This window comes from Bacillus rossius, chromosome 3, assembly GCF_032445375.1.
Source record: "Bacillus rossius redtenbacheri isolate Brsri chromosome 3, Brsri_v3, whole genome shotgun sequence".
Classification (NCBI taxonomy): Eukaryota; Metazoa; Arthropoda; class Insecta; order Phasmatodea; family Bacillidae; genus Bacillus; species Bacillus rossius.
Window position 1 is genome coordinate 112,159,742 of NC_086332.1, and position 26,606 is coordinate 112,186,347.

Here is a 26,606-nt window from a genome sequence, read left to right on the forward strand (position 1 = left end):
CAGAACACAAAAATCCCAATATCTATTTGACTACTGTCAAAGTGCATTCATTCAAGCAACATAAATGTTTTGCATTTAAGTGCATATAATTGAACATGAACTTTGGCTGGCAGTCTGTGGGAAAGTGGTGGTAGTATTTACATTATTTACATTATTTACAGACTAGGTACATTTGTGGATCATTATGATCAGTGGCTGACAGACACTTGGTTAAGTTAGCAGCAGACAACAAAATTTTCTGTAGGTCAATGCCATAGAATATTAATTATATTATTAATTACTAGATAAAGCCCTGCCTGCATTCTATGCCTCTTTAATTTTTTTTTTTTTAATTTTTTTGAAGTAGGTGTGTGTGTGTGTGTATACACACACACACAAAGCATCTCTCTATCGCTCTATATATATGTCCCTCTATAAATCTTACTTTTTTTGCTATACAAACAAAAATCTCTATATCTCTACCTCTATCTATCTCTCTCTGTCCATATCTCTCCATATCACTCTCTATGTATCTATGTTTCACTCTATATCTCAATCTTTTTCTCCATCCTCTCTACATCTCTTACTATATATATGTACTAGCAGACCCGACAGATGTTGTTCTGTTCAAACGTTTTAAATTCAAAAATTAATTTGCTCTTGATTTTCATTTGCACATGTGTTTCCAACTTGGTCTCTTAAATTTACATTATCCGCCAAATGTTCTTCTGCCGTTCTATTTAATCGATGGTTATGGTTCCCTTGCACATGTCTGTTACGTCAACCAATATTTCCTGCTTTTCCACGTAGACCTGGCATTTTTCTGTAAAAAAAAAATTGTAAAAAGTGCACAACACATAATAATAAGTAACTTCTTTATTTGTAGGTTAGGTTGATTGTAATTCAATGCACATTAAAATTTAATATAAAATCATGTGAAATACTCACTTCTATACTGCACCTCACGAATCCCACAATTTATTGTTTTTATTTACACTTCAAAACGCTCAACGCATTAATTACACTGAGGGCCTATCGGTGTTACGTTTTATACTGATTGCGGAATTTGTGGGCGCCACCACGTGAGTGGGCACGTGGACCTGACTGGAAACTCTTACTCAGGGCGTCACGTAGCCCGTGTGCGGCGAGATATTGGCCCTCCTGACCTCGGTGTCAACACCTGTTCCTATACCGAGCCCGCTCTCAGTGTCGGGCACGCTCCTACCTATCCCCAGTGGGCTCTTAGGGAGTCCCACACGCCGCTGACTGGAGGAAGGACCCACGTGGCCCCCAAACACAAAAACACGAGACTTGTTAAAGTTGGTTTATTTAGACTTTACACGCCCTCTTACACTCCTCTCTTTACACGGTTGAAATGCCCGGGGCACGAATTGGCATAGATTGGGGATGCGGACCACACACGTGGCCGCCCCAAGCTTTTACGTTGAGTGAATGCTAAAAACTCCTGGGAATATAAAAATTATTTAATACACAGCCGCACGGACCGAGAGAGGCCCCGAAGATACTGATAAAGCGGTTTAGATTAATTAAATATACAGAACTATCTATCAGTGAATCAACGTTGATGTCCCCGGGGTGTCTGCAGAGACGTCCACCCTCGGCTGGCTGAAGAAGGAGACTGGGGCGAGCCAAGGCTAACGGCGGGAAACATGGCGTCCTTCACGCCGAACACAATTACCATTATCACTGGTAAGATTGCGTGCCCTGGGTTATTAGAAAGAATAACATGAACCTCTTACAAAATTAATACATACATACCCACGACCAGACTTTCTGTAATAGCTACTTGTACATGGAAAACAGTTTAAATAAAGTTTTATATTAGTTCCGTCGTCGCCTGCTAGGGAGTGTCATTGACCGTGCTTGCACTTACTTTACTTAAATTATCTAATTAAGAATCAAAAGAAAACTCACTTGGCTGACCTGCTGTAAAATTACTTAGCAGTTAAAAGAAAAAGGCTTACAATATTAATTTAGGTGTTTTAGTGATACGAAGCACTGAAACTAAGCGCCCTCTTGCGGCAGTTCGTGGCGCGCAATTCACACACACACACGACTACGTACGTATCGGTACAAATGCCGGGCAGAATAGGGATGGGGAGGGAAATGGAGGATGACCAGGCTCATGGGGCTAAGCCCCGGCTGACGTCAACACTTTAATATAATATTCTCAATCAACACAGGATTTTTAATATAATAAAAACACTAAGCTACGATGCAAGTAACAAATGTACGAAATAGTAACCAATTTACAGGAAATTTTCTGAATCTAATTGCAACGCCATCTGCCAGGTCGAACTGAAATAAAAATAAAATATTTTTGAATATTCAATAATGTGATCACAGCGCTTCCTACCGGATCCAATGTAAAACAGCCAAAGATTAACAATGTGCCGTTTCAGTGCTACTTTCAGGCACAAATGTACGATTTACTTAATTTTACGAAATTTTTAAATTTTTTTTATTTTATCTTCCATATGATGTCCCACTGCTTTTTCCTCATCGAGATTTGTTCAGTCGAGTGTACCGACAGGTTAGTTTGTTTAGCAGTCAGTGCTCCCAACGCCGTTCCCAGCGATTAAGGCTGAGGTTTGCTGGCGACATGCTAGGCCAGCGATCGTCTCGTCTGGACCCTGCTAGGCATCACGCGTTGAGCTGTCCACCCTAGATGGTAGCGTGACTAGAAAAGCTGTTCTCTGCTTCCAAACTCCTCTTCTCGGAGCTGTGCTGAAGTTAGCTGTCCCTCTCATGAAACGGTGTTCCGTTCATCAGCCCAACAACACGTATCGTCGTGTCGGACCAGCCTGTTCCCAGGCCGGGTCAGTCACCGGTCGTAACTCCCCCCCCCCCCCCCCTTTTTTCTTCCAGTCCACGCCAATGCCCGGGATGGAGGCCACAGCCCCGATGGCTGCCTATCCTACATCCTCACGACATCTCGCAGGAGTTTTGCCAACTACCGGGCATGCTCCCTCGCCTCTCCGCCAGAGGACAGCATAGTCCCCTCCTATCCAAGCCAGGCCTTAAGGATCGACTTGCATCCAAGTCGAGAGGTCATTTAGGGCTTGTAGTTCCATGCGCACTCGCCAGGACGCGCTAGAGTGCGGCTACTCCAATCGGAACCTTTCTGGTTCCCTTCAGGTTTTCTGAAGCCCCTCCCCTGGACAGGTGACCAAAGGCAGTTTTAATTAGGCGAGCCGGCACCATTTTTGACGATTCTGCTGGCAGCACATGAGGAGAGCACATCTCTCTTCGCAGCCCGAGACCATGCGCTTCTGAAAAGTTGTGAACGGCTTTCTCTAAAGGATGTAGTCGGTTATCTACAAGGCCATGTGCCTTAGCACTAAAATTTAATTTTTTTTTAGCTGCCCCAAATAGTTTAGTTTTTGAAATAGTTTTTTGTCTTAACTTATTATTCTTCATGGCAACCGCGAACTTCCGCGTCTCGTGTCACCTGGCCATCTCCAGGGACCGACCTGATCTACTCCACCCCGCAGCTTAGGTAAGTTGTTTCGTCGCCCCACACACACTTTTCCTTTTGCTTTTCACCTGGGCTTAACTTCGCCCAACATCAGCCGCCTGCTAACCAACCTAATTTGATGGTAATACTGGTTACAGACGGAGCTCAAGAATTAGGGCGAGAAATTCCGCTCCAAATTCAACTCTCGAATGCGCAGTTCTTGAGTTAGTTCACCGAAATTGATCGCCTCCTGCCATCGGAGAATTTCTCAAGAGTTCCAGCTTTCAACGTCTTTTCCCTTGAGTGGAAAAACCACAAAATAATTTATTATTCTAAACAACCAGTTTCAGGACACTTTTTATTTATTTAACAAGTAAATTTAATTTTTTTATAATTTGTTTTATGAAGAGCCTGCGCGCTCAATATTCAATGGCCTGTAAAGTTAAGAGACCAAATGACCTAAGATTTAGTCAAGTATAACCATTGTTACTTATTATAATATCTCGCCCCGGGGCCTCCCCATTTTTTTTTTTGTTTAACAAGATTTAATATATTAAGTATAGCAAATAAGATCAACAATTTCTTGGTATTTTGTTTCGGCTGTAATGTCATGGGTCATCTTCAGTTGGATAATGTTTGTAAAGACAAAAACAAAAGCAACAAAATCATTAAGTAATATTTAGTAAATGCCTATACAAACCAAACCAGATCTTATTATTTTCTTATCCTGTGATCACGATCCACATAACCTTCCCGAGTTTTAAGGAGGTAATCATAAATTTTGTTGTGCGTGCGCTGTGCCCCAATGGGTAATGTGTTTAGTTCTGTTTTCTGCCTGGCGCTTCCACGGCCAATCTATAATTGTTCTTTAGACAAAATGTCATGAAATAAATGAATTAAAAAAACATTATTTATCGTATTGAATTGTGAATCCAAACCATTCTTGAATCCACCTGAACACACACTTTAAAGCGAATCTGACAGATGTTGTCCTCTTCAAACGTTGTAAATCCAAAAATTATAATTTTTTTAAATATACTATAAATAACAAATATGTAACTTCAAATTTTATATATACTTTAAACTTTAATTATTATAAGTAATTTAATTTTTATTTTATAAATGTTATTATTTATTTTACTAACTATTTTTTTTTTATTTTCAAAGAGGCTTTAATACGTCGTAAGTTGCATAGTATAAAATGAGAACTGACAATTTAAAATTGTAGGTTAAGTTGAGTGTTATTGAATGCACGTGTATACATTATTAAAAATCATGACTAATCATTTAAAATACTCACTTCTGTACTGCACCTTACAAATTTTGCACAATGTATATTTTTTTAATACACTTTAAATCATAGAATCAAATGAGAACTGACAATTTAAATTTATAGGTTAAGTTGATTGGTATTGAATGCAGGTGTGTACATCATTAAATTTCACGAAAAATCATGTAAAATACTCACTTCAATACTGCACCTCACAAATTTGCACAATGTATATTTTTTTAATACACTTTAAATCATAGAATCAAATGAGAACTGACAATTTAAATTTGTAGGTTAAGTTGATTGGTATTGAATGCAGGTGTGTACATCATTAAATTTCACGAAAAATCATGTAAAATACTCACTTCAATACTGCACCTCACAAATTTGCACAATGTATATTTTTATTTACACTTTAAAATGTTATTTCAATAAATAATAATATAATATTCTCAATAAGCGCACAATTCTATTTTAATTTTAATGTAATAACAACACTAAGCTATGACGCTAGTTACTGATATGCAAAAATGCAATAAAATAAAAAAAATTCTTAGAATCCGATCGCAGCACCAACTATCGGGTCTGACAGATATGCAAAAAATTAAAAATAAATATATTCTAAAACGCTATCGCAGCACTGCCTACCGGATCCAATTGTGAACCTAACCATCCAAAGATTAACAGCACATAAACAAAGACACAAAAAACACACACACACATATATACTGTGAACCTAAACCATCCAAAGATCAACAACAAAACATACCTAAATAAATAAATGAACAAAAAAAAACATTTTCTATTGGATCAAATGGTGAATCTAAAACATTCTCGAACCAACTTAATCACACACACAAAATTTCATCAAAATCGGTCCAGCTGTTTAGGAGGAGTTCAGTCACATACACACGTACAGAAGAATTATATACACCTACTATAAAGATAGCCCTTATTATATCTCTGTATATTTCTCTTTATATGTGTATATTTCTATATCTCTATCTCTCAAAGTGTATACAGTAGAATCCCGCCCATGCGACCCCCCTCTGATGCGTCCATTCCGTTTATACAACCGTTTTTTGAGAAACCGTGAAAAATTTGAGCAGAGAAAGTCAAAAATTTGAATAAAATCGGCTGAAAAACAAGTATGTTACACTTTGTTGGGCGCTATGTGTTCACGTTTATCTTGGCGAGCGCTGTACTGCAAGCAGGCAGGCATACAAAAGACGGCTAGAAATAGATACCACCCCTCTAGACTGTCCACGCTAGCCAATACCGGTAAACTGCGCGCATCACCTGATAACATCTACGCACGCGTCTATTGCCGTCCCGGTCCCGTGCCTTTGTCTTGCGACTGGTTAGTGAGATGTGATCTTGCCAGCTGTATCTCAGGTGTCACTGCCCACAAAAAGCTGTGTTCACTGTGTTAACGACGTCGCCAGGTGTTTGGTTCTCCGCTATTTTTCTATAACATCGCTGACTTTGCACATGCGCAGCTAAACAAAAAAAAATTGCGTGGAATTATGCTATACACCTCGGACTCGCATACCCCGAACAATGGGTTCCGATAAATACTCGCGCTAAGTGAACTCGCGTCACGCGAGTTCGGCTATGCTAGCCGGCTGGTGGTTATTTTCGTTCAAAACGTGGCGAAGGAACTTGTGTTGATCAGGTAGAAAACATTCGGCTATAAACGAAAGATATAAGAACAATGCTATCCTGAAATGCTGTGACATGTTTTTGGAGTAGACAATCACAGCGACAGACCGACAGGATGCGCTCCCGCCCTTGCCGTCAGCGATGTTTATTTTGACAGCTCAAGCAATTATCTTTTCCACGGCCCTTCACAGCGTAAAAAAAGGAAGAAAAAAATACGTTGGAATGCAGACGGAAAAGTAACTATGCAGTAAAATAAATATATTTACGGCCCTGCTAATTTTTTCTATTCAATAAAATTGTAGGTATTAGTGATTTTTCATCAGAAACTGCTGTGTGACTAATAAACAAATTGTATCATAATAAATTATAAAGTATTTATTAACAGCGAAGGACAGTCGTATAAGCCCATAAAAATATTTATTTTACCGAGAATGGACTATACAACCTGGTTTTTGGCGCACGCTGTGTGGGAGGGGAGGAGGATGCTGACAATTTCTCACGCAGAAGGTAAGCTACCACAGCGGCTTTTCTTGCGGGCGGGTAAGATAACATGACAGCTGAGACAGCTTTTCGTGCGATAGTGGACGCACCGAGCTCGGCTAGACACTGCCCGAGCAGCATTCACACGATGTATCCGACGATGCGGTGACACCCCGAATTCTCTATTGCGACCATTCCGTTTATAAGTCCGTTTTTCCGGAAACCGTGAGGGTTCGCATCAGTGGGATTCTACTGTATACATATTCCTATCTATAGGTACTTTTATCTTAACAAAACTGAATACAAACACACAACCCTTTATTTATATATACTTTTTTACCTATCTATATTTTTACTGTCACAAGTGTGACATAGGTATAAAAAAACACAACGCGTATTTGAATGTAATATTGTGTTTAAATTTCAAAACAGTGGGAAAATGTATGGAGAATTAAGATTTTAAACGAACGAACATTTACAGTTTTATTGTGTTGGGGAGGGGTTGAATCTAACCTCAACAGCTTAAATAACAATGAGTGGGGACTGAGATGTTATACAATTTTATTTAACAAACAAACTCCGTGCACATTATATGACATTTCTTCAAAGGCAGTACTGATTCCTATTTTCTGTTTGATTAATAGCAGTAGCTTCCAACTGCAGTTTAACTCGAGCTACAAACAGTTTACATAAACGTATATTAATACCTTGGAAAACTCATTACAATATTCATTGGACTTTTTCCCATAAAACAGTAAGAGGGAAGGATCGAAGTCCAGTAAAACTATGTTATGACTATAACACAAAAATTCGTAACAAAATAAATATAACTTATAATCAAAATACCAAAGGACCTGTACGTTAACTATGAGGCTTAAACATAACCTTGAACATTTCGTTTTAGCCTTATGAGCAAATGTACAGCTCTCAAACAAAACTGTATGGTTCTTTCAAAATCAATACCTTTTTACAGCTAATAAACCATGGGCACATTAAAGTCATGAATATCTCAATCGAAGGCCAAGCTTTTGAAATTTAAAATTTACAATAGCACTATTACTCTATACTACTGATGCATAGTTTTAAAAAGCCATATTTGAAGAAAACATAAATACATCAAAAATACTTTAAATCTTCCTCGTGGATTAACACCGTCCCGTGTCATGGACACCCGATTTAAAGTACAACTTGCCTGTTAAAGTGTTGACTTCCTTCGAGTTGTCCTGGGAAAACAGGATGATGGTATCACCAAGAGCAGCTCCCACAGCTCCACTTGATGCAGAAACTTCCGCCTTGTTTCCACACTTGCATCAGGACATGCGAGCTGCTGACTCCCGACGCGCACAAAATCACCAGTTCACTTCAATGGTCAGTGCACGGCAACCCCAGCACTGAAAGGCTACTCGATCACTGCCTCTAACCACCCCTCGCAAGAAATTAGGCAGTACAGTAGAACCCCGATTATCCGCGACTCGATCATCCTATTCGCGGATTAACCGCGATTTATGTCCATCAAGTCCAATTTTTTAGTTACATATAACCAATGATTCAAAATGTATGTAAATGTTAAAATACTTTGCAAAATGTATGTTGGTCAAAGTACTTTGACTCAGTTATGTTTATATACACAAAGTTTTTAAAAAAATACTAGCACATACATACGTATGTACATAATATTTTTGTGTTCCATGTTACGTGAATAGATTATACACTGGTGCGCGATTCCACGTCCGCATGACTGGACTGTACACTCCCGCGCGCAGCACGGCGCCGTGCCACAGAGATTACCCGGCGCATGGAGACAGTCCATTCCATTAGTGTACGTTGTTGAAGCGTGAAGGTGGTGATAATTTTATGTATTGTAACAGTGATCTGCATTCCTACGGATTATACCGTTGTGTTGTGCGGAAGTGTTGAGCGCAACATTTCATCATGTCATCAAATGAACAGAAAAGAATGGGAGTGGTTCTGTCCATCGACAGCAAAACAAAAATTATAGAAAGATTTCAGAGTGGAGAAACGATTGCAAACTTGCGACTGAGTTTAATGTCGGTAACACAACAGTGCGCGATATCATAAAACATCGCGAAAAAATCATTCAGTTTGCTTCACAGGCTGACACTTCAAGTGGATTAAATAAACGCAAGACGATGAAAGAATCCACATTTAGCAGCTTGGACACTTGTTTGTTTGATGGTTTCAACAGAAAAGGTCGTAGGGTGTACCATTAAGTGGCGTAATTTTATCACAGCAGACGTAAATTTAAAAAAAAAAAAACTAGGCTTGACAGAAGAACCATTTTCCTGTTATATTACTTCTCCATTATTTTATGAGCACCGACTGTACGGAAGTGTGTGTGTTGCAACTAGTGCTTGGCACGCAAGATAAATTCAACCTATCACTTGCTGACGCGACGCAGTGATACAACGGTGTTTGTTTATTTCAAAACTCAGCTAAGAGTGAACGGAGAATAGATATATCAACCCCTCACGGTTCCCGAGATTAGGGTCGTTATAGAGAGGTGGTCGTTATAAGATTTCCGACCCATCTGCAACACTTAGTCATAATAGGCCGTTTTTGCACTAATTCCACGTTCAGCAAGCTAAAAATAAAAAATCTAACATTTAAAATTCATATAAATAAAGGGGGATAAAAACACAGTGAATTATACGAGACAGAGACACCGTTTCAAAACCATCAAATCAAGTCTCAATGCACTGGTATGAAAAATCTTCTCGAAAAGAATTTTGAAGGCAGTCGTCCTGTAAAACAATAACCAGCCCGATGGTGTTACTGACAACAGAGCAATGAGCGAAGTGTGGCAGCGTCGCTTACGGGCGATGAAAAGAATGCGTGACCTTGGCAGCTATCAGCTGTCTTGGGCCCTCGGACTGGCGGGCGGCTAGTCACACACCTCAGTGTAACAACGACTCACGTGCCCACGTCTCCGCACATGAAAGACTTAAAAACCACTGCTACCCAGCACTAAGCAGTCCGCTTCTATGTCAACAACGCACATGCACACAAAGCATGTGTATATATGTAATCTCCGAATGTCCACAGATGGCTGTCTGTGGGCTAATGACCTTTGAGGCAAGCATGACTCGGCTAACCGCGATTTTCGATTATCCGACTCACTCGTCCCCTTCATTAACACGGATAATCGGGGTTCTACTGTATGTCTTTTCTACATGAATGTAACTTTATTACCTTCAGGTTAACGAACACCACACAATCCAATGCCAATACTAATGACAGAGAATTTCAAAACAAACTTTACTCTTGATCAGGGATGTGGTTCGTTGCACGTCATAGTCCGGTATACATTAGCATCCTCTTCAAAACAATTTTTATAACTATTTCACAGATCAGTTTACGAATGCAACGCCCAGCTGTGCCCAACACACTACCTAAAATACAATCATTTCTCATCGATGCACTCACGAGTTTTCCTGTGTAATTAGTGTGCTGTGTCATCAGCATTATCACCCCGCAAGTCCAACCTTCCGGAGTGACAACACACGACCTGTATTATCTAAATGTTCCACTTCAGCTATGTGACGTCAGTCGTGGGCGGCTGCGAAAACTTGGACCGCGTGACGTTACAGGAACAGGTGGCGGCAGCATGACGTGTTGCATTCAAATGGTCTAGTACTTGTGTCATGCAGTTCAGAGCTGCCAAGAGGTTTATGTACCCCCCGGTAGTAACGACTCGGCGGTTCTCGATTATTCCATTCTAGACTCATTAGGAACCATCTGAGATCCGGATCACGGTTCACGACTCGCAGGTCACGGGTCACAGTTCAGCACGGAGAACCTTCTGAGTTAGTGGAGTTAATGTTCGTATGGGTTGCCTGTTTCACAGGGATGACCACTGCCACCCAGTGTGTGGTGGTGAACACATCATGGGTACAAAATATTAATGTCTTAGAAGCTAAGTGTTTCAGTGTCATGGGACTCTGGTAACAATTAATATAGAAGTTATTTTTTTTTGTTGACACGTTAAAAAATTTTATCCATGTTATGAATTTTACAAAGTTAATGACCTAGAAGCAACCTCTTCCCATGTCTAATTGACAGGTGTTAGTTTCCCATGAGGGGGAAAAAATTTGGGGATGAAATAATTAATCAAGCAGCACTTGCTATAGAGTTTACCAGAGAAGTTGTATTCCAGCCAATCTGAACCCTTCTGAAATCTTGCCAATAGTGTTATTTGTTAAATATGTAACTAGATACTTGAGCTTATATGTTATACTTGATCAGTTGTTACATGCATATAACATGCTAAATTTAGTACTGTATTGTTTAAAGGACAAAATGCTTGTTTTTGATTTCAAAGTGTTGTAACAAATGCATTGTGTGTACTTAAATTATAAAGTACCGACAAGTGTTATCGCCTGCCCCAGAGCGGATGTGCTTATAGGGAAGGAGAGGAAACAGGTGCAGGCATGTAACAAGTACAGAGTGTCTGTTGTGGTGTGCAGGAGCCGCTGATGGAAGAGTACAGCATTGCTGCCCAAGTGTGGAAGCTAAGCTCATGCGACATGTGTGAGTTAGCAAGGAACAGCGTCATCATGAGCGGCTTCCCGCACAAGGTGAGCTTTACTCTCTCCAAGAGTGGTGAGCCCTGCTGTCTGCAGGGGGTGGTGAGCCCTGCTCTCTGCAGGGGTGGTGAGCCCTGCTCTCTGCAGGAGTGGTGAGCCCTGCTCTCTGCAGGGGTGGTGAGCCCTGCTCTCTGCAGGAGTGGTGAGCCCTGCTCTCTGCAGGGGTGGTGATCCCTGCTCTCTGCAGGGGGGGTGATCCCTGCTCTCTGCAGGGGTGGTGAGCCCTGCTCTCTGCAGGGGTGGTGAGCCCTGCTCTCTGCAGGGGTGGTGAGCCCTGCTCTCTGCAGGGGTGGTGAGCCCTGCTCTCTGCAGGGGTGGTGAGCCCTGCTCTCTGCAGGGGTGGTGAGCCCTGCTCTCTGCAGGGGTGGTGAGCCCTGCTCTCTGCAGGGGTGGTGAGCCCTGCTCTCTGCAGGGGTGGTGAGCCCTGCTCTCTGCAGGGGTGGTGAGCCCTGCTCTCTGCAGGGGTGGTGAGCCCTGCTCTCTGCAGGGGGGGGTGAGCCCTGCTCTCTGCAGGGGGGGGTGAGCCCTTTTCTCTGCAGGGGTGGTGAGCCCTGCTTTCTGCAGGGGGGGGTGAGCATTATTCTCTGTCGAGGTGGTGATATCTGTTTTCTAGAATTGTGGTGAGACTGCAGACCGCACTGAGTCACCTGGCCATTGGACTGCATGTCACTTTTTTTATAGTGTCATCCTGTGGTATATGCATGACCAAAAATCCTTCCACTTCGTTCCCTCCCCCAGCTTTTTGAGTTCACCTCAACTGTCATATCATAGATTATCATCATTAGGAGACATCCACCATTTGTCTACATGTGGTGGCAGCTGCTTGGTTCCTTCTGCCACAAATTAGCCTGATGAATAAAAATAAATATTTTAATGCAGTCTAGCTACCTAATCAGGAAAATTAGGAACTTTTAAATTAGCAGGGAAATTTTTTGTTGCTGGGAATAGAAAACATTGAGAAATCAATTAATTTAGAATGCTATGAAGAATTATTGGTTTGACAGAATTATTTGTTTGACAAAATTATTGGTTTGACTGGCTAGTTAACAAGTGCCTAGTGGAAAAACTGATCGTTTTGCCTACAAACTGTGTCACTTATGCGATTTTCAGCATTGTAAGCCATTTTTTGAGATATTTCACAGCTTAGTTGAAACGTTACTTGCCATGCCTACAAGCTGCATCACTTGTACCATATTTGAGCATTAGTTAACTTTCGCAGTGAATGTGAGTAATGTGTCATGTGTTTTGATAATACTCTGGATTGCCAGTTGGCCTGTACAAATATTTGAATTTTTGAATACGAATAATAAATTATTCATATCCGATTTGATCTCGAATACTAACACTTTGAAATAACAAATATTTGTTTCCTTACAAATATTTTACATGAGTTTGTTGTATTCTAATGTACACTATTGAGGTAATATCATTATTGTGAAATAAATACCCATTTTGATGCTTTAATGGGACTTTGTAATCAAAAACATAAACTAAAAGCATTGTTTTAAACATGCAACAAGTATTCAAATTTTTTTTACTACTGTATCACTAAACAGTAATGATTCAAAAAAGTTGTATTTGTTATTTCAAATTTGAAGACAAAATATTATTAATTATTTGTAGGTATTCATTTTGTCACCAAATATCGTGGTCACATGTACTGGAAGTGGAAAAATGAAATAAATATATAAATTTTAAGAAGCATGGACTACAACACCTCAAAAATGGACACTCCATTGTGGTGGCCATTAAAATAAGTATATGCCATAGTTTCAGCGGTTTATAAATCGATTTAACACCATGTGACACAGTAGCAGCTTTCTTGCTGTATATATCTATGGTGAAACAGACATTGTGACTCAAAAATATATTTATAAAAAAGGAAAATAATGGTCTTGGATTCCTTATGAAATTAGCAGAGATTGTGATGAAAATATTACTGAACTAAAATTCAGTTTACCTGGCTGCCATTAACAACGAAAACTCTTGAATAACCAGGGTTGAAATATTTAAATATGAGCATATATTTTGGGAACAAAGCATTTAAAAAAGTATTTTTTTTTTTTTAATTAATTAATTGCATTGGATTTCACAGTATTTTGCCTTATGCGGAAATTTTCTTCATCAACATGTAGAGTAGCCGTTTCTTGAAAATAAGGTGAACAGGAACTGAAATGTAAAGTTGTGACATCGTCCGGGCCTGCGGCCCCTGTTAAGTCCGATATGCCACTGCCCAAACACCATCCACCCTCCATTCAAACCTCCCGCCTACCCGTGCGTACGTGTACGTGTGCGTGCGTGTGTGTTCGCCCGGCAAGAGGGCGCTGTCGAGCCAGTGTGCCGCACCCCTAAAAACATAAGTATAAATAATTGTGTTGTTTGTTTTTATATTCCCTAAGTGCAACGTGACGGCAGATCGGCCGGGAGAGTTTTATGTACTTTTATTTTAAAATAATGTATTAAAATATCATAGCTTTCCGGACATTCCCGAGGAAACCCGAAGCCAGACAATAATTAAATATTCTCCTTAATAATTGTAATTTGTAGTATTCTTTTTCATTATTCAGAAAATGTCACGTAATTTTTAAATCATCCTTGTCATGTTACTTTAGTTTCCCGTGGCACGAATTCACAAATATCTTTAATGGCAATTGTTTCGGCGGGAGGACGCCATGTTAGTCGAGCCAAGCCATGAGCTCAGCCCAGTCTTCCGCCATCAAAGACCGAGAGTAGACGCTTCAGCACTCCGGGGACCTCACCGCTTGTTTTCACCGCTAAGTAATTCTATTTAACTTTAATTCTTTCCAAATTGTTTTCTTTTAGTCCTCGGAGCTCTTCTCGGTCGGGGGACTGTTTAATTAATTATCTTACGACCAGTAACTGTGTTTTTTCCATGTAATACCTTTGAATATATATACTGTATAGAAGTCGCCAGCCCAGGTTAAAATTTCTAATATGTTTTTGAGGTAGTTGGTTAATTCACCGCCGCAATCGCCACCATTTCTAGGGCATCGACTTGTGGTGGTCCCTAGCGGACAAGTGTCGAACTCTTCAAAAACCCCTTCCCCCTCCCGTTGAACGACGTTGAACTGCAGAGAATGATGGATGAGGGGTGCGGGGTATGACAGCAGGCGACAGCGCTGCGCTCTAACGTGTAAATAACAACTAAGACGATACAGGGCGTTACGACAGCGCACTGCAGCGGTGAAGTTCCCAAGCTGCTAATCATACGCTTCTGAAAAACGTAGAGTAAATCCTATCCACTCGCGACTTCTATACAGTATATATATTCAAAGGTTATACTTAGGGGCCTGTTCTTTTCGCGATTGCGATTAAACGACGATCAATGCGAAATCACCGTTAAATACAGTTTTTACGCGAAATCGCCATAACACAGCGTTTTTACACGAAATTTTGTATTAAAACGCGAAATCGCAGTGTTTTTACGCGAAATTTAAATACTGGTTAAAAGACTTGTCTCGTCAATGGTAAATAAACACCGCAACATGGCCGCCAAACAATCATAAGTGCACTAAAGCAAACAAAAGCTTACACACGCTCACGTTATAATGTTAAACCCGAAAATATACTGTAAAAATACGCAAAACTACGGCGTTTATTTTCCTTTCCGGCATAATGTTTGGATAGATAAGAAACGGGCAAAGTTTTAAAGCGTAAGCACACCGCTCGGGGCACTGACGTCAGCTTGGAACAGCGACACCGGATAAATACAAAAGCAAGCAGATGATTGGGCGAACGGTGTTTGTAACAGCCTTGTGGCCATATCACGTCAGCCGGGGGCGCTGCCATATAGTTGGAACAGCGTCGTAGTATCAAGCAGATTAAATCGCGCCAAAAAGCGGAAAAATGTAAACAAACATTAATTTTCGAATGTTGTGGCGATGATGATTAGTTGGCCAACAGTTTTTATAGATTTTGTTGGGTCCTTACAACAACGCGGAAATACCATAACGCCGAATGTCAAAATTGACCACAAAGCCGAAATAACAACAGAATGAATTTGTGTGTGTTTCTTAAATGTACCTTAACGCCGAAATACCACAATCAAACCTAACCTTACCTTACTTACCTTACTTACCTTACCTACCTTACCTTACCTAACCTAGCCTAGCCTAGCCTAACCCAACCTAGCCTAACCTAACCTAGCCTAACCTAACCTATACTATCCTAACCTATACTATCCTAACCTAGCCTATCCTAACCTAGCCTATCCTAACCTAGCCTATCCAAACCTAGCATATCCTAGCCTAGTCTAACCTAACCCAACCTTTGTGGCAGCCCTGTAATGACATATTTTGGCGTTGTGGTACACAGCAGTTTTCTAGCTGTCGTCGTCGTGATCAGTTTGGCATTTCGGCGTTGTGGTGCGTCCTCGATTTTGTTAAAGGGATTAATAGTTTTCCAGATTAGTTTATGGGAACGAACTAATAATCAGTTTCTAAATCAAAAGTATTGTCCTATAAATATATGTAACCTATTTGTTTAGGGTATTCAGTAATGAGTAGGTGCAAGTAAAATTATTTAACTTAAATAATTTTAGATATATTTACGGAAACACATGCTTTTTTTTTTTTAGTTTTTAGCACCGCTTTTGTGTTTTAAAGTGAATTTAAACACCGCTTTTGGTAATTTTTAATGACGAAATCTGAAAATTTTATTTACCACTTTCAGGGGGCTTTAGTAATACTTAATTTGAGATGTGACCACGTGGTGGGTCATTACACCTAAACCGATTTGTGCCGCGGGCGTTTTATACAGTTTCAATCGTGTACGTGTGTGAGTTGAATTAGCCGAATAAATCAGGTGTGTAAATCTAACGTATTATTTTATTATTTAAATCTGTATGACCACGTGGAGTGTGACGGCGTGTGGACGCCTAAGAGCCCACTGCGTAGATAATAGCGTGTCCGACGCTGAGAGCGGGCAGAAATTAGTGCTAGGTGTTTTCAAGGGGGAATTAAAATCACGCCTCACATGGGCGACGTCACGCCCCGAGTTAGGAGTCTCACCGGGTCCACGTGCCTCACCACGTGGTGGCGCCCACTAACTTATCACCTTAAAGCCGTCCGAACAACCCCCGGCCGCAACGGTTGGTTGGTTAGGATAAGATATTTTATTTGCATAGTTAAAAACACAATTTTTTATTTCATAATTTAAAAATTGTAATAAACATTTATTCATATAGGGTTGGGTGGGGTGAATGTGATACAGTTTAAAACTTGGGGTGAAATTGATACATTAAAAAAAAATATTGATTTTACCGCAAATTAACTATACCCACCTTTACCTCTGCATTCCAACATTTCCGGCATGTGACGTGAGAGAAAAAATAAAATAAATTGAGTGTAGATGTACACTGAACTATGTGCTTGTTACCCTTGATTCTAGTAGTCAATGTGCATTAGTAAACTTTTTTAACGGGGAACAGTTAAAGATTAATTTATAAAGTTAATAAGGGAAAGCGCATGTAAAACTGCAAGGCAGGAAATTCTTCCGGTTTATCAACCAGGCCCTGGGCATTAGTACATCTGTTGTTCTTTTCATCTCTCCTTTATAAAACAGGGGAGTAGAGAAGTATCAGCGGTGACAAAATAAGAAGCGGGGGGAGGGATGCCGAATACATGGTTCGCTTGTTTATATTACTTGAGAAATCTCTAACATTTGTAGGTCTTTACGAAAAAAATATTAATAGTATTAAAATGCCACATGCTGTTCACAACTGGAAGAAGTCACCATTCACGTGATCATAGAAATAACAGTGTATGTACTGTATCTGAAAGGCGGGCAATATATCACCGCATGATACGCTTTAACTTACAGCAGATATTTTTTTAATGTTTGCTACGGGAGAGACGCAAGCCTCTGTGATCGGCCGCAGTGCAGAGGGCTAGCAAGGAGGGCCAGCATTCATTCCATGTTCACAGGCTGCGACCAGAGTTTTTTTTTTTTTTTTTTTTTTTGTTGCATGAATAGTATTTAATATTTAATGGTACTTTATTTATTATGACCAAATGCACATGAATAATACCAGATATATTTGATTCTAAAAGTAAAACAACAATATTTTTCTTCGGGGGGGGGGGGGGTTGTCAAAATGTGCCACCCCTGATAAGGTAGCAATTTTACGAATGTAATCTGTGGAACTGTGATCATACTTAAAATCAGGGTTCTAGTGTTTTTGAATGATTATTACCTATTTTAATGTGTTAACTGTTTTCAACGCTGGCAGCTGTTGAAGTCATTTTAGTTGTTCTCTAATGGTTTGCTGTATTATTTATACCATTGCTGTCTTTTTGTAAAAGTTTGCTGTTGATTCCTACTATCATAATTTCAACAGCATACAAGAACTACCCAATTTAATTGTTCAAAGGAAATACACTCAGTCTTACAGGAATAATTTCTATTTTACATAATATTAAATAGTTGGTACAGTAAAGGTGAGTTTATGATTGAAAATTACGTATTATAAATTAAGGATTACTCGTATACTAAACATATGACTTTGTATACTAGTGGAATGGTTTATGATTGTAGTGAAGGAATGTTGACGTGTCGTGTGCGAACCATATGATGACTTTAAGACTTAAAAAATGGTTATGATGTAGTACGAGCAGTACGAAAAGAGTAGGAAATACGGTATTACTAGCATAATGTTAATAAATAATGAAATTCTTGGAAAATATTGCATGTAAATTAAAAAGAATGTTCTGTACGGATTTTTTTTTTATTTTTTATTTTTTTTTTTATTTAAGATTTTGGAATTTTGTTATTCTGATGTATTTCTGGTTAATTTTTGCTATTATACAAGTATATTAATATGTATTTACAACTCATGAATATAGTTTTTCAATGTAAAGCTATTTTATTGTAGCTTTGTATGGAAAATATTAGCAATACATGCCCTAGTATTTATTTATTTATCAATTCTAGTTTACAAACTGAAATGTTGCACTTTTTAGTTCAGTCATAGCCATGTGTGGTTTTTTAAAGAAGTACATAACTATTTTTCACCATGGATAAAAATGTTACATTAAACAAATTATTAATCAATAACGATTACAAACAAAAATCCATTTCAAAATGCAGAATACCTACCTACAAATACAAAAATTAAACTTGAATAACATGGCTGATTTCTCACTTTTTTTTTGGCTGGAATTAGTGACCACTAATTCAGTCATAAACTGGATATTTCTTAACCATGTTCTCGTACAGGTTAAGTTTATAATTCTTATGTTTTTCAATCGTAAACCCACCTTAAGACTGGCTTAAGATGTTCCCGCCTAATACATTTTCCTGTTTATAACATGCACAAAATTATTACCTTGTTATTTTCTATATATCCCTATGTAATTATTTCCCATTCAAAAGTTTGCAATCATAGATATTTACTAAATGATATTAATCCTTAAATATTTAAACATATTTCTAAACAATAACAAACATAACCGTCAAAACTTTGCCGCACCCTGAACACTGTTAAGTTGTATTTTTTGACCAATCATCTGCTTGCATTTGTATCGACTTTGTTAGGCTGTTCCATCTGTACACCATTTCCTCATTCGAGGCATAATGTCTGACGAATACAAAACAAACCACCAGCCATTCGCTGACTTGTTTGCTTGATATGTGATGCCACTAAAACAGCAATTTGAGGAACTAATCACAGTTTCATTTTTCGTTGGTTGCTGTGGTAAAAAATTTTATATATTGGATAAAATGAAGAATATTTTAATTTGCGTGTCTTGTTATAATTTCCATTTTTGGCCGGACTTACACTGTTTTTACCCGTAAATTATGCCAATTTTTTGTAAAACATGTGTTGAAAAATCATGGTACATGACTTATTCAAAACATGACAACACTGCATAGCAATGTTGCATAGCACACAGGTTCCTTCAAGCTCCACTGCTACTGCTTAAAGGAACGAACAATATCTTGCATGTAGTTTGCGCTTTGTGAGTTTGTTTTTTCTATGAGAACACGTTGCAATGATTGCCAAAGGTTTGTGGTAACAAGAAACCTAAAATGGTTAAAAAAAAACCTCCAGATATAAAAACTTGTGCCGTAAAATGTTTGTTTAAAAGGTGAGAATTTGTAGCATGTGCTTCCTCAGCAATTTTTCTAGATGTTTGTAGCACTTCATTGCTGTAAACAAAACAGTTACAGTTAGTATTCAGTGCATTCATGATTTTTTTTGTCACATCATGGTAAACATATTGTTATTCACAGTTAATCCATAAATAAAATATTTACCACCCACTGTATTTATATGCATGTATTTATGCCAAAACATTTTACTGAAAATATTTATAAATTTAGTACGTAGTACTCTTGAGGCAAGTTTAAAGAATACTACAAAAAAAACTGCAGAGGTTAACACGGTACCAAGAATGGTACAATTTTTTACATAAAATCTTAAAGAAGTAATTCATAATATTAAATAAGTTCTGAAGTCTTTAATAAACATTTAAAAGTTTGATGCAAGGCTTTTTCTAAGCAACAATATTTGTGGTAATGGTATCCCCAAAAAGACCCAGTTTTAAAAGAGAAAGCGGAACAAATAGCGCATAACCAAAGTATGTCATTTGAGTGAAATTTTTATGAAGCAACTAATGTTGAACTATTTCCATTTTAAGAAGTATACGCTGTTAATAAGGTTAAACATCCAGTCCCTTGAAAAATATCATCATATTGTTTTACTCTATTTAATATTCAATTTTTAATTTTGTTTTAGCTCTTATGCAACCACCACCACCAAGTTACATATATATATTTATAAGCATAGTAAAATTTTATAAAAACCTAGTAAAATCTTAAATATCCTGGAAAAACCTGGAATTTAGTTCTGCCAATAGAGTAGCCAGTATCACAGTGTTTGCATCGCAGTACTTAGCAAAACTAGTAAAATGAAAACCTGTAAGGGCAGTAATCATTCAAGAGTGGATGATTTCAACGTGTCAGTGGTAATGGTAAGTCTTTGCTCCTCTGAATTTTGTGAATGAAATATTTTGTATTTATTTCTGTATTTAGTTGTGGTGAGATGGGCGGGCATGAGAGATCTGACGGCCGATGCTACTCTGGTTGCAGGCGAAGCAGTACTGGCTGGGCCCCAACTACACCAAGGAGGGAGTGGCTGGCAACGACATCTCTCGCACCAATGTCCCCGACATACGGGTGTCGTTCCGCTACGAGACCCTGGTGGACGAGCTGTCCAACATATTCAGGGTGGTGGACAGGGAAGCCCCAGTGTAAGAGAGTGCAGTCTTCCTTCCTCTGTTGACTGTACTGTAGCTCCAACTGTAGGATCCCGTCCCCCTGCTTGGTTGCCGTATGTGCCCAGAGTGGCGTGAATATAGCTTTTAAACTGAGATAGCAGGAATAGCTCTCATGAAAGAAGGTAGTATGGACATGGTTGTGTTTTACAATTTAGCACAGTTATGTGAACCTTATTGAGAAAACTTATTTTTTTATAATTGACATAAAGTTATTTAGTGACTGAAATTTATGTTTAGATTTTATCAGAAAACATTATAGAAAAATAGCTTTGTATATGGCTGCAATTTTTAGTTTGCAATAACCAACTTATATTTTTTGAAGGGATTTGGTTTTGGCCCGGAGCTAACCTAAATAAGACCTTGAGTTGGACGTTTTAAGGCTTAAGAGTTAATTTGTCTCTTTTTATGTATAAAAAATGCATACCAAAGAGTTTTACAATTCTTATACTGTTTTATGTAATATAAAAAGTATATATTTTTTCAAAGTTTTTTTATAAACATGTAAAAGTGGCTACAAATATTAATAGAGGTCTACATACCATCATTTAACACAGAATTTTTGGTTATAATGCGTTGGTACCTAATTAATTACTTAAATTTGATTATAGAATAATAAACAATTTTAATAATGATAATAAATTAATTCTATCATGGTCATTGATTAGCAGCCATTAAATTTATTTGTATGTCAGCAGAAAATCTGTTTGATTCCCTTTGGGGGGGGGGGGGGGGGGGTGCACTGAATTACGTTTATTATTCCCATTTCACAGTTACAATTTTTTAAGCACTAGCAGGCGCGCTCGCAGTGAGGGGCTGTTTGATTCCAGGGGGCTCCTATGTGGTATTTGATATGTGGTAGGAATGTTTCAAGTTAAATTTTGTGTAAGTAAAATAATGTTGGAAGTTTTGGCAGCACTATTTGTAATATAAAAGCAAGCTGTTTCACTCCTGGTGATCCCAGGATGTCTCATAGGAGGATCTGCACATTTCTGCGGTATTGTACTTCTCACATGCTAAAACAAATATACAGACATATACTTTGTGTTATCTGTTTTAAAATGTTACAGGTTAATTTTATTTTAACGTATCTATTGGAGTGAAACTTTTAGTTTGAAAGACACAGGCGGCCTCTTAAACCATTTTTATTGATCGAGTAGTAATGCAAACTTATAATGATTGAATTTCAGATGCATTTCACTAAGAAGTCCAAAAAGTGATAAGAAACTTTGTGTGTTGATAATCACAGTGTCAGGCAAGGAAATCCCACTATCTTTAACTAATTGGGGGTAAATTTGTCAAATTACTCCATTAAAAACCTTTCTAGATAGATGAAAAAATAAATTAAATTACCCCATAAACTTTTTGCATGATATAAGATACAGTAGCCTTTAATCAATGATGAATGAGGAACTGCAACTTGCATGTATAGTCTCCATCACTATTAATTAAGTGAGCACTACTAATCATTAGAGCCAAACCATAAATAAAATTCACAATATTAACACATGGTCCTCTCTTAAAATGCCTTACTTATAAACATGAAAACTAGTACACAATGGTGTTCCCAGGGAACCTAACCAATAATAATGTCTGAGAAACAATAACATAAGAATACCCATACCATAGACAGGCTGCTGTCATTATTGCAAATTTTTATGCTCTAAGCTGAAAATACTGATTGTGACCACAGCATTTAAATAAAATGTAACCTATAAAGTTACATTTTCACAACATTTATTTATAGAAATGTGCTTTTCCATAATTTTATTTGAATAAAGCCAAAATATCACCACAAACATGTGGCAAGATTGCATTAGAATTAGATATTTTGCTTTGTACAGCAAAGTTTGCTGCACTGCATGTATCATTTGTTTACATATGGTAGGTGATAATTTACTGTACTTTTTGGCTTTGGCGTGGTTTTTTTTTTTTTTGTATGCTGTCAGTGTTAGCATTATCTGCAGTTCTGTGGGGGAAAAAAAATTTTTGTGGTTGTCATTTAATGATTTTCTGAATTCATGCCTATTACGTATATTCTCATGAGTCATCAAATAAGTAAGATATAATAACTATTGAAGCATGTTGGATTATAGTGTAGGCATCATAGTTATTTACTTTTTGGCAACTGAAGGTCATGAGGGTGCACCCAACCAATTTTAAGTGAGTATTGTAATGGAACCTTTTCCCGAGTGGGGGACATTGGCCTAACTGTCAATTTCTAATGAATGTTTGAATATTAGAAACTTCCATGTGGTGATTGTGGGTGATTTTTATGTGCACCAAACTAGAATGTACATGAAATTAAAGAAATTAAATATTTTATATGTTTAAAACTTTTTTTTAATTGGCTGCACTTGTCTAATATATATATTAAATTTTTTAAATAATTATAAGTCAATACAGACACTTTACTATCATGGTTACATGTAATACCTCCCTCGCTTCTAGATTTATTATAAAGCAATGGCTTTACAAAAAAAAATCAAATGCTAACCACTTGGTGGCTTTCTATAGGAGTTACAACAAACTGCAAACTGAAAATGGTGGATAGAGGGTGGTTTGATTAGAGACCATCACATCCTAGAATTGTTTTGTGTATATTTTGGAAGTAATTGTATTTATATTTACTCTCAATATTTCAAAGATGGTACAGTGTACATCATCTACCATTGTGTTGCAGTTATCATCTTCTTGCTTGCTCATCTTAGTTGCTCTTGTGTTCTCTCTATTATTCATCTTAATTGGTAGCCAAAGCCAGTTTAAACATTACATTTCTAATATAAACTGAATGATTTAAAAAAAATGCACTAACCAAAGGTCTGTTAACATTACAATTCACAATCTTTAGTGTCTTTAATGTACCACAGAATTTATTTTCCATGTAAAAACTAAAATTATGGTTTCTTAGAAATAATATTTACATTAACTAAAAAAATATATATATGAAGTAAGCATCTGAATATCCTGAACAATTTTTAGAGAAGTATACAGTGTATATTTGATATTGGTGTCTATTTTGTTTGGTGCAGAATTACATATGTCATAATAACAATAATTTACACATATATGTATATGAGAGATGCAATTGTAGCTGGGTACAGTGGAACATCGCTACTAGGAGAGTGACAGTGGTGAGAGAAATCCTTGTAACTACGAATACTCGTAATAACTGAATATAGAAAATTAAAAGTTAGATTCACACCATAACTCGAAAATGGTGCATTGTAATGAAAAAACACTTAGAATTAAATTTCTAGCAAATAAAATTATGAATAGATAAGATCTCTAAGAATATGTTTCTATCTGCAACGGTTTTTGTTTTAATTATGAATGAAATGGTCCAACTGACGACCGAGTTCCGAGACGCATCAAAGATAACTGCTGTCACTGTTGCAGTGCAGGGTTAAGGAGGGGAGGTAAGTGAAGTGGAAAAAGGAAAATAAATGTAGGGAGGGAAAAATTAAAGGGCAACTGCCATCCTTGCTGCGTAAGCTGATTCTGTTTCTGAAAGGAAATACCTGTCTTTGTAGTGGCTGACATCGCATGCCACACAAGTTACTTCCAGTTGTTTACTTTTGCCTTTAACCCATACGCACATATAAATTTGACACGTGTATGTTGTAAATATTGATCTGGCCTCCAGTAGCATGCTATTATTAGAAGTGAAGTGTTTGTGTGACTCGTACCCCTGTATTACTTCAGGAGGAAGGGGCGGCACTCGCCTCGTTAGCAACCTCTCCTGTCACTGAACACATTCAACTGCGACAAAGACAAGGGAACGTTCTGACGCTAGCTCGATAAGACCAGAAAGTTTCCACAATTCAAACATGGATTGCTACAATACATGCTTAAATTGCTGAAAGTTGGTTGCAGTGTTATGCTTGGAATGTTGCCATTATTAGCGTGGGAATATGCACGCAAAAATAATTTTTTTGGGGCATTGTTCAAATTTGTATTTGGAATACACGTTTAATGCATCACAAAAACCTGTAAAGATAGACACAAAGATTGCTTGTGTTGCCAGTTCTCAGACATAAAAACGGTGAGAAATGAAGGGGAGATAGGTCACGTTTATTTTAGATTTCCCCCTGTACCGAGAGCCAGCACAACATACAGCAACTGGAGAGGGATGGAAAGGGCAACTAGCCACCCTTGCCGTGAAGTGAGCGCTAAAGGCCCTGTCACACTGTCAAATTTTTGCTTCCAACACTTTCCAAAATGTTGTGTCAAATAAAGTTGGAGGGTTATGATGTCACCAAAAACATCAATAACAAGTTGGATGGCTTGAGTTTCCATCAGATATTTTGCATATCGGACGGGTTCTAAAATAAGTTGGATGTTAGATGTGATAGGCCAATCAAAATTGTGTCTAGTGAAAACTGAAATGACATCCGTTTCCATCCCAACAATTTCTAAAAATTGCGAAGAGCACATGGCTGATTAAATAGGTTAATAAAGTTAAATAACTAAATTAATGTTACTATGAATGACGAATGTGAAAACATTTTATGTGTAAAAATGAAATTATGTTTCTAAAACTTCCAAAAAATCTCTGAAAATTTATTTCATTATGTAAAGAATATTATTGTGATTTAAATTAACTCATTTTCAAAAAAATTTAAATGCACGAACGTACAGGTTGAAAATTTCCTTCCAGCAATGTGATGCATTCTTAATTTCAAAATTGAGAAAAAAATTGAAAAGTTTGAAATAGCTCAGACTAAAAATAAACTTTGATAGTGTGATATGATTTAAAACTTATTTGAGATTATCTGTCCAAATATATTTGCTGGAGAAAATTGGAAGCTATTTTCTGTCCAATACTTCCCTTACAACTCCATTGTCAAATTTATTGGAGACAAATATTTGACAGTGTGACTGGGCCTTAAACACAAGAAGCGGAGGGGGAGAGATGGAGAGAGAGCTCTTTGTCATCGGAGTCCCGCCCACTTTCTTCCCCTCCTAACCCCGGCCACTCACTCCTAGTGATCCAGTCCGTTCACCTAGCTGCGCATCAAGCACACTCTGTGTTTACTGCGTGAAATTTTTTTTTTTTCAACCAGCGTATAGTTTTCCCTTGTTTGAAGATGTAATTTAAATCACTCGTACTTATGAAAGGAGTAACAAGGAAGCACTCGTAGTTACCAGTTTAATATAGTAAGGTATACTTAGTCAAACTGACGGTGCATTACAAAACTGTTGTAACTTCGAATGCCTCATAGTATTCGTACTTGCAGTAGCGAGGTTTCACTGTATTGTAACTTATTCATGAAGCTTGTTCCTCCAACCTGTACTGCCAGATGTAGACAGTTCTATGACCGTGCATGTAGCCTGGCAATGTCTTGAGCCAGTAGCTCTCAGTGCATGTGTATTCTGTGACTGACATGCGTATTATTATTGTTGCTTATTTGTGGTGATAGAACTTTGAAGTAAGTGTAACTATATCTAATACCATAATCTTTATTGGGTCTATCATTGTAGTTTTTCTGCATGTTAGCATATTTTACCAATATCTTGATACCGCAGCTCACTTTGCAAGTCACTGGAATGTGGGTTGGGTATTGTATTCACTTGAATCCATCATGACCTGTTAAGAAAATTCTTGTAAATTTGAATTATGAGGTTATTACTAGGTGCGAAAGAACAAAATTAAAGTCAGTAATGTTAAAACTTTATATTCACTATAAATTAACATTATTTACCATTCTATTAAACCATGTTTTATTGCATAATTGTTGCACATTTTATGCCAAAATCAAGTTTGAAAAGTAGAGGCAAAATTTTTATGCAAGAAAGCATTTTGCATGCAAAAAAACATTTTGTTAATATAAAAA

General features: G+C 37.8%; 1 protein-coding gene across 2 annotated transcripts in view; it reads left to right on the forward strand.

Moving 5' to 3' along the window:
• Nucleotides 1-26,606, forward strand: part of LOC134531143 (AMP deaminase 2) — a 224,518-nt gene that overhangs the window by 191,055 nt on the left and 6,857 nt on the right. For both annotated transcript variants that reach the window (XM_063366754.1, XM_063366755.1), the window contains exons 14-15: nucleotides 11,354-11,464; nucleotides 20,585-20,745. In XM_063366754.1, coding sequence (XP_063222824.1) covers nucleotides 11,354-11,464; nucleotides 20,585-20,745 — 272 coding nt within the window. The remainder of the gene's footprint in view (nucleotides 1-11,353; nucleotides 11,465-20,584; nucleotides 20,746-26,606) is intronic.